Here is a 15,622-nt window from a genome sequence, read left to right as displayed (position 1 = left end):
TTTATTTAACTCTACTTGATTTGCTTTTCCTCGACTTGGCGGGGGCATGGCAGTGCCCCCAGATATTCTACATTACATTCCGGTTGAAAATCGTAAATACAAAAATGAAAATAAGCAAGAACAATGCTTGTTGAAGTTGGTGGTAAGAAGTTGGTGCCATGATGTACGAGATCGAGAACTCGATTGCATGGCAGCTTCTGGTTTTGATCACACAATGCTATTATTTTTTTCATATCAGCAGAGAAAATTCTGACATTAAATGATCATAATCTTCCTGATAATTGTAAAAGAGATTCACTTGTAATCTTGAAACAAGAACCTGCATTTTTCACGTAGAATTTGAAAATAAATTGGTCTTTGAAGATACATAACAACCAAAAAATAATAGAGTATCAGGATAAATAGAAGATACACGTGGAGTGAATAGACGACCACCGACTACCAAAAAGACTGATGAACTACAGAACCACAGGGCCGCCGAGATCGAGGCGGATCAACGCACCAGTGGATTAATCAGTGGAACCGGAACATCCGCTAATCCTAATCCATGATGCATACGATGATGATGATGATGATGATGATGAATTTGAAAACAGTTCTGTTTGTATAATGTTAGTTGAAATTGAGGTGTCAGATTGATCAGTTTAGGTTGCGACCCAGAACCAATAATAATATCAATGTACTTATCAAGCTCATTCTGATTTAAAAGCTTAATAACTATTGATTAGAACTTTGTTTGAACAATACCTACCATTTGAAATTGGTTGCCATGATGCACCAGGATAACAGCTTGATTGTACAACAGCTTTTCACTTATTTCTGGCTTCAATCATCTCCCTATAGTCAGAAGATACGTGTCATCTGACAAGCGGCCAAGTTAGGAATAAATCCAGCAGGGGAGAAGGACGAAATAGCGATGCGATTTCAATGCACGCGTTTTATAATTTCACTAGGGACTTATTAATTAATTGCACTCTCTGAGCTGAAAATGAGAGGAAACAAAGAGTTTCCATCGAAAAAACAAAAAGAAAATAAAATGTTTTCATTTCCTTAGGAAAATGATAAGCTCAAAGTTATGCTGTTAAAAATAAATTTATTAATTCTTGTGGTGAGAGTATACATAGAATACAGTTTAGCTTAAAAAAAGTATTGCGTGAACAAATTGTCATTCTTACAAAACTGCGTCTAAATAACTAAGAGGAAAAGTGCACATCTGTAATGAACAAATACCACCCTTGTAAACAAATAGATGTACCCATTTCCGCCTATAAACCGGATGTTTATCTGTCTACATGATCGGTGGTCAGACTGCATGTTGCTATTCTATTCTACAGTAGTCACTTCTTAAGAATTGAAAAAGAGGTTCAGTTGTAACCTCGAAAAAAGAATCTGCGGATCTCTTTCGAAATTCGAAGCTCAATGAGTCATGTTCTACATAATCAGTCAATTGTTGCAAATATAACCAGATAAGTTTTATCGTAGTTATACCACATTTGCAATGAAAACAAGCGTTGATGTTGTATTCGATATCAATACTCCAAATAACGATTGACATTTTCATCGTAAATGTTAGAAAAAAGAACATACAGCTTAAAAAGAGAGCAACATAAAAAAATATTTTTAACTTTCACTCACCGGGGGTCCAGATGGCCCTGGAGGTCCAACAACCTAAAACACAAAACGAATATAAGATCATTTATTTCCAAAAGAAAAGCTCTATATTTATTCCTCAGAATTGGCAGTACCAAAAAATTGAGACTTCAGAAATTGAATTCAGGATATATCAAAAAGGCAATCGAAAGTTCGACACATGAAAAGAATTTCAAATCCGTACTTGTATGCGATTGTCACAACAAAAGAGAAGTTAATTTTTTTTTTCTAATATTTCAAGTATTTAGTACTTGGGGATAAAAAAAATATCGATTATTTTTATTAATTAATATTTTAATTGCAATATAAGATTCCTTTTCTATGGTACATCTTCACAACAATATTTTTTATAATACTTCGCACTAAAATCACATATGTTCTTGAATTTAAAACTTTCAAATCAATAATTTTTGTGCTTTATAACCAGCGAACCAACCTCAGAATCCAATCAATTTCAACTATTTTTGATGCTTTAAACAAATTTTGAAGTTCCATAACTGATGTCAAAATTAAACTTTTAAAAGCCTCATCGTTCCATAGATTTAAGTGCTGGTCTGTTTTTTTCGTAAAAACATGATTTGGTTCAAAAAATCTTGGCTTAAAATATACATTTATACTATTTGTATATATATATACAACTGTTTGGAGGAAAAAATTATTAACACTAAGTTTGTTTTAATCTTACAGTACATAGTATAGAGAAAGAAACCTCAATTCATAAATAGCGTACAGTTTCGCTAACTTATAAGTCTATGTTAAGTACAGGAGAGCATAACTCGCTTTTAATGAGCAAATCCCGCTTAAAGCGAGCAATGTTTTTGAAATTCATAAGATGTCTGTTGATATGACTTTCAACTCAGCCTATCCTTTGACGGTCTTTTATTTTATTTTATTTTTTTTAATTTGTGGAATGGAGAAGCTTTTGAAAGTCATGTATTTGTTGACACCACTGTTTTCATTTCTGAGATATACTTCCGAGGGTATTGTAGGTCGAATTCAAGCAAATGCAGATAAAAGAAAATAAATAAAAGCGACGACGATAATGACAAATGTAAAGAATTTGAAGCTGAATCATCTTCAACTTGGTCAAAGACTTTAATGAGCAGAAAACCTTTATCCTTCTCTCGAAGTTTTAGAAATAAGTGTCAACTTTTTTTCGGGTGCACAAGATAGATACTAGTACAATCAGACAATAAAGTATTTCTTAGCAAATTAACCAGAAATAAAAATAATGATAATGAAAATATAATAAGAATAATAATGAGCAAATGTGTATGAATTTTTGTGAATATTTAAAACTCGTTTTTTACGAGCACTCGGTTATAGCGAGCACATATCGCGATCCCTTGGAGATCGTTATAAGCGAGTTCGACTGTAATTATATCATTTTTTTAAATAAAATGATTGACAATGATTATTTAGTATATCCTCTGAATGCAAAAATACAACAAAAGAAAACTATCATCATATATTTTTAGAAAATGAGGAAATATTTTAACGTCTAATGACAATAGCAAATAAATACCTTTGTGCTGAAAATTGAATGAATCAATTAACCAAACCAATGTTTTGAAGCGCAAAAATTGCAAATTACTGCAGACACGTGTTTCGGTGTTATAAGGAACAACGTTTTCAATGCAAAGAAGTGTGAGCTTTCGGATGAAAAGACTTTCTTCAGATGACTTTTCATCCAGAAGCTCACATTTCTTTTTATTGAAAAAGGTGTTTGTTCCATGTAACACCGAAACACGTGTCTGCAGTAATTTGCAATTTTGGGTCTTCAAAACGTTGGTTAATTGATTCATTTAATCTAATGACAAATTTAATTAATTTAACTAATTTCTTAAAGGTAAAATCTTCAGATTTAAGAAGCACGTATCGACAAAAGATTTAAGAAAAACATATAAACTCATTCTTTTAAAATAAATCGTGTTGTTTGTTTCATAAATTTATTCTTGGAATATTTTTCATTGTAAAAAGCAACAACACATCAATTGTCTGATATTGACAAAGAGAAAGTCATACCATATCCGAAAAGCTGCCATATCTGCTTTCCACCTGAAACACAAAATAGTCTTAGCATTCAGTATTTTCTAAAACATTACTTTAAAATAGTCTGCATTTTTGCATATCTCTTTTTTTCTCTCAATTTTTTAATTTTAAAATTCCCCAAGTAACGAAGTACAACTAAACTTTACAACAAGTTTAGTAACATTAAACTTTGCAAAAAATTAAGTTAAACTAAACTTGGAGCAACAAGTTAAGTAGAACTTAACTTTAAATTATATTGTACTTTAAATGCATCGATGATGTTCCAATATAGTAAAGAATATTATTTCAAATTTAACTTACCTGCTTTATGTATTTGACAGGTGACTAAAAGGAAAAGAAAAAAAAAAGTACTATTAAGATAATAAAAGTTCGCATTAATTCACTACCATTTTATAAAACACTGACAGAAAGAAATAAAAATAAATTTTAAATCATGAATACTTCACTTTCTACTCTGAAAATCGTTGAAATGTTAATTACAGATTACATTATACAACTTTAAATTTAAATAAAAATGAAACTAAAGCAACTAAGTTTTTGACTCTGTTGTGAATGATGAAAAGGGTTCCACTGTTGCATACATATCAAATTTTATCCATTATTTTGTTAAAGTATTTTCACATTTAAAATTTACACTTCCGATAAAAATAAATAAGTCAAAAACTTAGTATACTATTTTGCGGGGGAGGAGAATTTAAATGTATTTATTTCAATTTTATTTATGAAAAAATGTGTAAGTCAACTGCACATAATATTTACCGTGTCGCCTTTATCCCCTTTAGAACCAGGAAGTCCAAGTTTTCCCTACAAAAATACATTAAAAGGTATAAATTTAAACAGTATATAAGACATCAATGCGAAAATAACTATGAACCTCATCATAAGAGTTTGAACATGACAGTAGAGACTAGCACCAGCGAATAAATTTTAGGCCCTAAATAATCCATCTATCTTTTTTTTTTCTTTCTTTTTTATAATGATTTCCGCTAGGGGATGCACCGATGAGCCGATTACTGATTAATCAGCAACCGATGAATAAAAAATAGGAAGCTCCAACCCCTGGTCGTTTCGCTAGCCAAACCCCCAACTCTGATGCTCTGGTTTTACAATAAAAATTAGAAAAAATTGTGAAAAAGAAAACCAGAAAAAGAGAGCGTTGAGATGATTTTTTAAACTTTTTTAAAACGCGAGAGTTACGTATTAACATCTGTATTTAAAGTCTGAAATATTCCAGCAGTTTACCAAAGACACAATGCAATTGGCATCCCACATGTAAAAAAAAAACCGAGGAACTATCTCTATACACTCAAACCTATTTTGGTGCGGTCTTTTTTTTTTTTTTTTTTTTTTTTTTTTTTTGTGTGTGAGATATTTTTTTTTCTTTTTTGTGCCGTATATGAAAATTTCAATCAAATTGGGACTCAACTCACTAACTTATTTTTAAAACGACTGCTTAATAGGCTAATGTTGAGCGAATTTTTTTTTATGCGATTTTTTTATGCGGTCCCTATCAACCGCACAAAAACAGGTTTGAGTGTACCTGAAAACTAAGTAAAATTTCATCGCTTTTTTGAGTTCTGAAAACTAATTACAGAAATTAATCATCATTTATCACATATTAAGAAAAATATAACTATTTATCTTTCAGTGTACTGCAAGTGGTCAAGGAAACATATTTAACGTCACAGTAAAACTAATAGGCAATTCAGTGAGACCAATTTGGAACAGCCTCACCTCCTCACGCAGAAATCAATGCAGCAAGCACAACAAATTTTCAGAATTCAATTAAATTCGAGTCATAAAATTAAACTAGAGAATAGTGTGAGATAATGACTATAGATATGTCTCTGAGATAATAGAAATAAATGATTCACTGTCTGGGGCACGTTTAATATGTCGTGATCACATAGTACTCCAAGTTGTGGGAGCCTCCACGTGGTGCGGCCAGCGCAACGCTAAATCCCCACCTTTTGCCCCTTACGGATGTTTGAGCAGATCTGTATCTGTTCAGCGGGGTGCTAAATTAAGCGGGCTATGGGCGCCATCGGTACCAGATCTTATACCTGAAACCACGGCGTCTAAAGTCGTAATGAACGTTCTAAAAGGCACTTAAAGGGTCACGTATCATGTAAAGGGAAATCCGTTTTGCCCTATGAGATAGGTAAGGTGTGGTCGCAAAATTGTGTACCTCCGGGGGTGCTGGATCAGGGGTTGCTCAGCCCCTGGTCTGAATAAAAAAAGAGAGCTGTCTTCATGTCTCCATTCAACCGGTTAAACCTCATGAAGGGGGAGCGTACGGCGAATCCTAGAGTGTAAAGCGTAATGTAGTGCGGTCGGTAGCAACGCTAATTAAAAGGCATGTTTTCTAAATCGTCTTCTTTCTGTATTATTCAATTTTTCATTATTTCCGATCGCAAACTTTTTTTTTGTTCTTTTTTTTTTCAAAACTAATTAGCATATAGTATTTTTCCGGAAAAAAACCCGTCAAGGAGGAAATGATACCGGAAACGTAGTTTTTGAATTGTTTACAAAATTTGTGAAAATGTCTATTATTTAAAATATTAGCTACAAGCACAGAAATAATAAAGTTAATTTCAAACTATTGTTGATTAAATAAAACCGTAAAAAGATTATCCCCCTTTATTATTTTAAGATGCTTTCCCGGCGAGTCATTTAGAAGGGTCAATTGCTCCCCTCCCTCTGCTTTTGAAAAAAATAATTCTTTGGTTTTTGTTGTTTTCAGATTCAGATAAAATTTGTATTAAACATACTCTTTGCCCCCCCCCCCCCTTCAAAATACTCGAAATGACAAGCCCACACACATGGTTTCTCATTTTTTACAATGAAGTGCGAAAATAACTTAGAATGCGCGCTTTAACTTAATAGTGCTGCCATCTATTGGGATAGAGCAGATGTATTATATTTAGGCCATAGTTAATGTGAGGCTGAACCTTTCAACTAAAATGCATAATAGCTAATGCTGCTTTTTTGGTGCCCCTTTCAACCAAACCCTTTGGTTTGCTACCTCGTGTCTTTAGCTTAGTCAAGCTCTGTGACTTCTAAAACCGTAGAAAATTAAAAGAGTGGATAGACTAGTTGATATAAGTGTAACGAAATAATAAAACAAATTTGCTCCATACTGGTGGTCCAGGAAGTCCAGGAGGTCCCATTAATCCAGGAGGTCCGAGGTCACCGGGGCTGCCTTTCTCACCTTTTGGACCTATTTGACCCTAAAAAAAAAAAAAAATGTGTAAGCACCGACGATTATTTACTATTTTAAATGTGCCTTTTAAAATCTTAAATTTAAAATGTAAAAGTTTGATAAACAATGTATTGATGTCCAAATCAAGACTATACTCAAAAAAAAAAAAAAAAAAAAAAAAGGTGTGGGGGGGATTTCGGGTCCGAACTCTTTGAAATTATACAATACGGTGCATTAAGGTTATATCAATACTATATATGATACCCCTACGTACTTGCTCTGAAGTACTTTCAAAAGGGGAAACAACTCGAAAGTATTTTCTGGATACGGACTTGGCAAACTCTAAACGTACAGTAATGTATGCAGTTAAAGGTCCAATTAACTAAGGTATGACGTTTCTTATGGATTTTTTTCCGTGTCAACTCTAGAAGATCAACTTTCCTTTCTGTCTTTCATGTTTCGAGGTAATTATTAAAGCTAAAACAAATAATGAAATATTCAACTTTGTGGGGGGAAAAATGTATACTAAGTACTTGTATAATATTTTGAAACTGTAACTGGCAACTAACGCGCGTAACTTGTGGAAACATGAAGTGTAAATTATCGCTTGTTCATTAAAGCATTAAAAAGGAAGCTCAAACTATCCTTGAAAGTACATATGAAAAGTATAAATCCGCATGCTATGCTCTACATCCTCATATAAATAATTGCCGATGATCGCGTAACCCGCGTGTTTCAACAATGAAACTCGCACCACGGCATGATAATTTGAGAATGTGTGCTGGTAATGTTTAACATGGAGGGAATGGCTTTATTGGGACAAGGCTGAACTGGATCCGGTAACTTAACTGTTTTACTGGTAAAACTGTCATTTCTGAAGAATGAAGAAACGAAGAAAAATGGTTAGCAATGAACGCGATCTACTGGAGTTTAAGGTTCATCCACAGGAGTTAGGGTTACAATATCAACCATGAAAATATCACCAAACAGGCAATGGCTTCGTTTAAATGTAGAAGCAATTTTCACTCGTCATACCTTGACGGGCGATTTCCTAGTCGGTATAAGAAGGGAAAAGATACACATGACTTATACCAAGGGGTAAATGAAGTAAAAGCAGTAGAACGTGGAATATCCGAACTAATTGAGAGATTGAGACGATAGGTTGTTCGGATAATTCAAATTGCTCGGATTTTCAAAAATAATAACTAAGAAAATACTATTAAAGAACTGTGAGGAACTTTAAAACAGCAACTAAATAAAGAAAATTGAATGAACTTTAGAAAAATACACCGACTTCACTAAAAGAAAGTTGAATTAATTTACTAAGAGGAAACTGAACTATATACTCATTAAAAAAAATCACTGATTTTCGGTTGAGATAACTTTGAAATGTTGCGTTCGGATTTTTGACATTTCAGATTTTTGACGTTTCGGATTTTTGACGTTCGGATATTTGACGTTCTACTGTAATAATAATAATAACAAAGCGTGTTGCGCTTTTGAAGAGGGAAAAGTGGTATAAGTAAAACTCTATGAAGTTTTCTGGAAACAACTTGTAGTTTTTGCAATGGTGTCACTTGCGGAAGACAAGGAAAACTTGATGAACAACTAATTCAGCTTGTGCACTCCTTGGCTTCTTTGCATATTATGGGCAAAACCTGAAACTTGAAAAATCTGTCGTACGTTTACATACGACTCAGTACGTTTCTCTGTGCATTCTTTCTTTAAGCAGTACCTAGATTTAGCATTTTTTCTACATATTGATAAAGTACTAACAGGCAAACCAGGGGCTCCTTGAGGTCCGGATTGTCCATTAACACCGTCCAAGCCAGGTGGGCCCATCACTCCTCGTTCACCCTGAAATTACAAAGACAAGTTCTACATTAAAACACTATTTTTTCGAGTGCTAGTACCTAACATTGTTTTACCTAAAACTATACATTTTACTAGTAACTAAATAAAGAACAAGACAAAAAGTACTTGATATAAAAGTTCTGTACAAAAGTTATGATCATTCAACAATGATTTATTTGAAATAAATTATTATTGTGATTATTTTCTCCTTTTTATTTACAAGTTTTATATGTACTATAATAAGCAGAAGGTATAACAAATGCTACAGAGTGAAAGGCTTTGGAAAAATAAATAAATAAATACATAAAAAGTAAGGGAAGAAGGAAGAAAAGTAGACCCACGAACGAACCGATATGATTCATCATCAGAAACATCAGACTTATGTGACTCTCACATTCGTGAAGAAGTGTTTGTTAAATGTGTTACGAGCACAATGTGGCCACACTTTTTGTACCAAGGCTGAAAGAGCTGGTTATGTTTGCGATGTCAAAAAGCCTTAATTTTTTTTTTTGGTAATAAATATACAGTATTCCTCCTAAATATACTTAACCTCCAAAATTAATTACCTCTCTATAATGACCATTTCCCTAAGTTGACTGAAATTTCACAGATTGAAAGTTCGTAATACAATTCCAATGGAGATCAACCTCTCTAAATTGACCACATATTTAAGTTATATGTTGACACTGAACAATGTTTGAGTTGCTGCTCACAATGCTAATTTACTCTAACTTGACCACTATTCCTATTTTCTTGAATAATCCCTCCGCTTAGTTAGTTTCCTGAAACTATATTATTTGTTACGACGGTGGGTAGGTTTTGAAGATCTTTTTTTTAATGTACAACGACTTGCAAACCTGCAAACCTAGAAAAACTGTTTGAGGATATCGTGTTATCAGTAGCATACCCCCCCCCCCCCTAAGTGTAGGAAGCTGATAATGAAGAGAAGTACCAAGTGAGGACAAGACCGAAAGAGGGGACTCTCTTTGATAGTACGAAAACTCAGAAAAAGATCGACTTTTTCTTTCAAAAATTTTAAATCAACAACAAAAAGATGGATTTTAAATTGGAATTGATTCGCTGAGTCTTAAAACCTACCATTTAAACTTTTTAACCAAAAAAAGGGTGAGAGTTTTCGCACTCATCGATTCATTTAGTTATATCTGCGTTTCTTAAATTGTGTTCCGCGGAACCTCAGGGCTCCACGAAGCTTTCTCAGGGGTTCCGTGAGACTTGCATGTTTTCATTCCACATCTTTCAAATTTGTCACTCAAAAAATCGATAAAAACGCTTTCCCAAAATTAAAATTAAATTTACTTTTACTTTCGTATACTAATCTGAGCTTTATTACCCATCAGGATTAGCCGTTATAGGAATGATTATATTTGTCGCCTGAAATTGTGCCTTTTTAGATTCAAAGCACCTCTTTTAAACACATTAATTTCGAAAAAATCCGGAAGAAGCTACTGCCTCCTAATATCACCAAAGATAGTTTAAAAGTGACTTCAATGTTGAAAAACTTATGGAAGGACACCCCAAATTCCTTTTCCTGCATCATTAACAAATAGAGGGCCGCGGTAGCCCGATCGGTAGAGTGTCGGCTTCGGGGCCGGAGGGTCCTTGGTTCGAACCTCAATGATCGAAGACCCACCGTCGTCATTAAAGGGGACTGGGCGACGTTAAATATGTTCGTGGTCTCAATGTCCTCCAAGTGAAACGATACCTCTGGGGGTGCTAGCACTAGGTAGCTATTAGCTCCTGAACTAGTTCTAAATTCTCATAAACTGTTCGATCCGGTGATGGTGTTGCCATCTATCGGTATATAAAATAATGGAGGCAAGGCACTTAGTATGCAGTCCTCGACATAAATACAGTTGTAGTCAGTTGTGACTCTGAATAGGAATAGGAATTAACAAATATTGCCTAAAATTACGATTTCCGACGTAAATTTCAAATATTCTACTATTAATACTAGCCACTCTCCCGGTATGTATGGCAGCAGTTGAAAGCACAATTTTAACATTTAACGAATGAGGACCAATTTAAATCAATATAACATACAGTGACATCAAAGTCTCTGATTTATGAATTACTTTAAAAATTGTTGTAAAATAAGAGATATTTTAGTTTTAAGTTTAAAAAACTTTTTCTTTGTAAATTTTAGTGAATTATTAACACTATTGTAGGTAAAACACATTAGTATTTCTTTTCCTAACAAAGAAAATAATTTAATCATACAACTCGTGCATAAATTTTGAGGTTATTTATTCCTTTTAAAAATACTCAGACTCACAAATAGGCATCAGCGGCTTGTACGAGGGAGCAAGGGAAGCGATTGCCACTTTCAACAGTAAAGGGATTTTACCCTTCCACTTTTCTAAGTTCAAAACTAAGGGTCGAAAGCAAAATTAGGGTTGACCGGGGCACGTTTACGCGGATTTTTTTCAATGAATTTTCTAAATTTTACGTTTCAACTTAGGAAATTTTAGGCATTGCGGTTTTATGAAGCAATTAATCGAGTCAAAATTGATATATACACATATAGTTGTTGCTCAGTTTGTGTTTTTAACCGTCAAAAAAATTATGTATAAGATACGAATTTGTAACTCAATTAAAAATTAAATGGTAATTTTAAAAACTAAATAGCCTGAAAATACTAAGAAGTTTTGAGACAGTTCGGAGCGAAAAAAGCGCTTGCGTAAAGGTTCCCGGACGTCAACGAGTAAACTTGCCCTGTCGCAAAGTTTCGATTTATTTTTAACGTGCAAAAATTTTTAATAAAATTTCAGTTCATACAAATACAATTCCCAAAAAAGAGAGAAAATTCTGCTAATTTTTATATATTTGTTATTTTTAAATTAAGTACTATTTATTCACAATAAGCTTCGAAACGTTCAACCCAAAATTTACTCGACTGGGTAGGAAACAGATTATTCTTTCTGCATGCTAGACCGAAACTCGACTGATGCTTAAAAACTTGTGAGGACATTTGCTAAGGAGCAGCATCAATTTGTTATGACTGTTGGCTCTCCAATTATAATTTGTTTTGAAAAAAGGGCCCTGCGTAAATGTGAACTGGTCTACTCAATAGTGATGATCTGTTTACGTATTTAAAGAAAGAACTGACTTAATAAGTGCTTGTTTTATGCTTTTCTTCATGTTATAATTTCGTAAAAATTAAAATGGAACTTTGAGTTTGTAGGAGGGAATCTTCTGTGGCCATCAGCTTTTTGAGTCCGTTTCTCGAATTTTCGGAAGAAGGTCAATTCATTAATAATGACGAAAAATTCAACTGCTCAATTTTTGAAGAAAAATTTTAACTTTAAGGGTGTGTCTCTCACCACAATTGCCCCTCCCTGCACCTCCTTTGAGCCTTCCCCCCTCTTTTGAGGCCACCAGCCGCCTATGCAAACAGGAGTTATTGGTGTTTTATGATAATAAGAGATGATTAGCAGTTAGCAATAATTACCATGGTCAGTAATGAAATTAATTGATAATTAAATTAAATTAATTGAAATTAATTGATAATTAAATCTATTTAATTATCAATTTAACGGCAAATAGTTAATGTGATAGTCTCTTTAAGATAAGAAGCTGGACTCGCTCTTCAACAGAACCTTGGCCACACCACTGCAAAGTATTGACAAAAAAATTGAGGGTTCCACGAAAAAAGTGAGCATTTAAAAGGGTTCCACTGATCAAAGCAATTAAGAAATGCTGAGTTATATGGATGCTTGCAGGAAAAATCCGTGAAAATGTTTCGTTGTGCTTGTTAATTTCATATGTTTACCACCTTCTTATGTTGACAAGTTGTTTGCAGTCCCTTAGGTGATCAGCCAACGGATAATCTACTAATGTCTCCCATTTTGTACATTGTTTTATCCTGTTTCAAAGCATTTCAAACTATTTTTATGACTTTTTTTTTTGGAGAGGGTCCATATTTGGACTCCATTTTTTAAGACGCATTTTTATAAACTTTTCCAAAATTCCCGTTTTCCATTTAAAATAATTGATATTAATCCTTGTTTCGCCTCTCTTCATTTAGTAAACGTTGTCATAGTTGTTAATAAAGACAAAAATCTGGATTTTTTTCAGAATTAAATTAGTTTCTTATGTCTGGCACATTTCGGATACTGTTATAGGGTTAACAGCGAGAAAATTCAATGAAATGTTGCTTATTCGATCTAATCGAGGAATAAATGTTGAAAAATCCTCAGCTAGATAAAACAAAAAATCAGATATCATCTAAGATTAGTACCTGATTTTTTAATGCTCTATTGACAGTGGTACGTGAATCGAATCTTTCTACAGTAAAGCCTCGTTGATACGTCCCTCGATTATACGTCTTTTACATTCATACGTCACTCTCATAAAGTCCTAATTTATTCCTATTCCGTTTAAAACAAAAGTTCATCATTCATATGTAGCGAAATGTTGGTTATACCTAGCTTTTCTCGTCTTGAAACTCGAAAATTTTAACTATCGTTCTCTGTCTCTATAGGGGAGAGATATCTGTCAGGTATGGCCGAAACGACACTCGCTTCCTTTAAAGACCCAGTGAACTGTAATAATCAACTTAAAGTTTATATTATTTCTCAAAACTCAAGAAAAATCATTTCAGGAGCTCAATTCAATTCATAATACGATAATCAATGTTCAAAGGCAATTGGCATAACAGGTGAAGAAAAAAAAAACAATTTTTTAAAGCTAAATATCAGTATATATATATATATATATATATATATATATATATACCGCATAATATAACTGCATTAATATCGTAAAAATATATTGAAAGATAAGTATTTAGGATATGCAGTATATGTATGATGTATTTGTCTTTTATAACTATTTTGCTTAAAAAACAATTATTGTTTTTGTTACAGAACTTTTTCCGAACAATTTTTGCTAGCTTCGAAGAAAAAAAAAAATTTGAATTTTGACATCTTGAATTCAAATTATGTTTTTCGCAATCACGAGTGTGTGTATGTAGGCATGTGTGTTTGTGTGTGTGGGGGGGTGGGTGTTTTTGTGTGTACGGGGTACGTGTGTTTGTGTCTGTGTGCTGGCATAAGTGTGGGGGGGGGGGGGTATGTGTATGTGTGTGTGTGAGGGGGATATGTGTGTGTGTGTAGGCATATGTGTTTGTGTCTGTGTGCAGGCAGGAATGTGTGGGTAGTTGTGTGTATGTGTGTGTATGTATGCGTATGTGTATGTCGGCATATGTGTTTGTGTCTGTGTGCAGGCATGAATGTGTGGGTAGTTGTGTGTATGTGTTTGTGTGTGTATGTGTTTGTGTGTATGTGTGTGTAGGTGTATGTGTGTATAGGTGTATGTGTGTATGTGTTTGTGTGTGTATGTGTTTGTGTGTATGTGTGTGTAGGTGTATGTGTGTATAGGTGTATGTGTGTATGTGTTTGTGTGTGTGTGTGCGTGCGTGCGTGTGTAGTTGTGTATGTATGCGCGTGTGTGTAGGACATGGATGCAACCTGGAGACGGCTTTCGCTATAGGTGCAGCATCGTGAGGAGCCCGCCTGTCCACGGTAATGGTGCAGAGGGTGGCGGTGGGAAAATAAAATGATAGGACATCAAAAACAGTCAAATGAAAGCAATAAGAAATCGTGATTGCTCAAAAAAACTTTATAAAAACTTTTACATTTGAATAAAGTTGCAGTACTGGAGTTAAAATTGTAAAAATAAAAGTAACGTTTCGATTACACGTTTTTTCCATTTATACGACGCGTCGCGACACTTCAATCCCTTAAACGACGCAAAAACGATGTTTGATTGTGTAAGAATTTCCCTGTGCATTCTCTCTCTATTTTGTTCTCCCTCTCTTTCTTTCGTTTCTTCTTTTTTTTTTCGCAAACGGAACCCCTTTCCTCTGCCGATACATTCGCCTAGTACTAACGGCGGAACAATTACTGTTGAGAGCGAGACTCACCTGGAAACCGGGAAGACCAATGACTCCTTTTTGACCTTTTTCACCTTTTTCTCCTGTTGCACCCCGATCTCCTTTAGGTCCGGGTTCACCCGGCAATCCCGGAGGGGCGTGTTTGCCTGGTTTACCCTACACACAAACAAAGGAGAACAAAGGAACAATTAACAAGTAACATTTTAAAATAATTCTTTATACACAGTGAGATCTATAAATAAGCGAACTTTTCAGTAATAGAATAAAAAGAGTGTGGTCATATGTTTTAAAGCTAATTTAGGAAGTTCCTTTCTCAGCCTTCTGAAAAAATATTTTTATTTTCTTTTACAGAAAGTGTCCATTATGGATAGACTATAACATTTATAGTTTGGATGAAATTAATTATTACTGTTAAAATACCTCTACAGAGAGAGATTCAATTTAACTAAGATACTTAAAAAAAGGAAGTTCATTTTGAACTGCTTACATTTGTTATCGCATCTTAAAACGTCATTAAGTCCACAAGTCGTAGGCCCAATCTCGTTTCTCTTGATTTCAGTTCGCGTAGCTTTTAAATGTCTTTTTGCCCTAAAAGCAGATTATTTGGGATATCCAAAAATAAAGGCTGCTTTTTCCACATTTTGAAAAATTTTATATCTCTTAAAAATAAACCCGCTAGAAAGATTCAGATCGTCAGTCACGGCAGAAAGTAACCCAATCGGCTACTTCTCACGTAATCTTACAACTGTGTGCATTAAGGAGCACTATAGTAAATAAATTATCCCTCTTACATACGCTGATAAGCAAAGCAATGTATTTAAGGGCAAAAACCTTTTCTTTTCTTATTTTGGCTGCATTTTTATCAATAAAATGGAAACGAAACTCTCATAGACACTTCGACTTAAAAGTAGTACACTCGAGACATAGAGATAATTTGCACTTGGCACTGA

General features: G+C 34.0%; 1 protein-coding gene across 1 annotated transcript in view; it reads right to left on the bottom strand.

Moving 5' to 3' along the window:
• The window catches only part of LOC129230228 (collagen alpha chain CG42342-like), a 196,401-nt gene that overhangs the window by 24,185 nt on the left and 156,594 nt on the right, over window positions 1–15,622 (bottom strand). The window contains exons 9-11 of the mRNA XM_054864629.1: window positions 14,703–14,828; window positions 4,003–4,026; window positions 1,636–1,668 (exon numbers count right to left, since the gene is read on the bottom strand). Of these exons, the coding sequence (XP_054720604.1) occupies window positions 1,636–1,668; window positions 4,003–4,026; window positions 14,703–14,828 (183 nt within the window). The remainder of the gene's footprint in view (window positions 1–1,635; window positions 1,669–4,002; window positions 4,027–14,702; window positions 14,829–15,622) is intronic.

Source organism: Uloborus diversus, chromosome 9 (genome assembly GCF_026930045.1).
Source record: "Uloborus diversus isolate 005 chromosome 9, Udiv.v.3.1, whole genome shotgun sequence".
Lineage (NCBI taxonomy): Eukaryota > Metazoa > Arthropoda > Arachnida > Araneae > Uloboridae > Uloborus > Uloborus diversus.
Note: the sequence above shows the minus strand (reverse complement) of the source record. Positions and strands in the feature narration are given on the sequence as shown.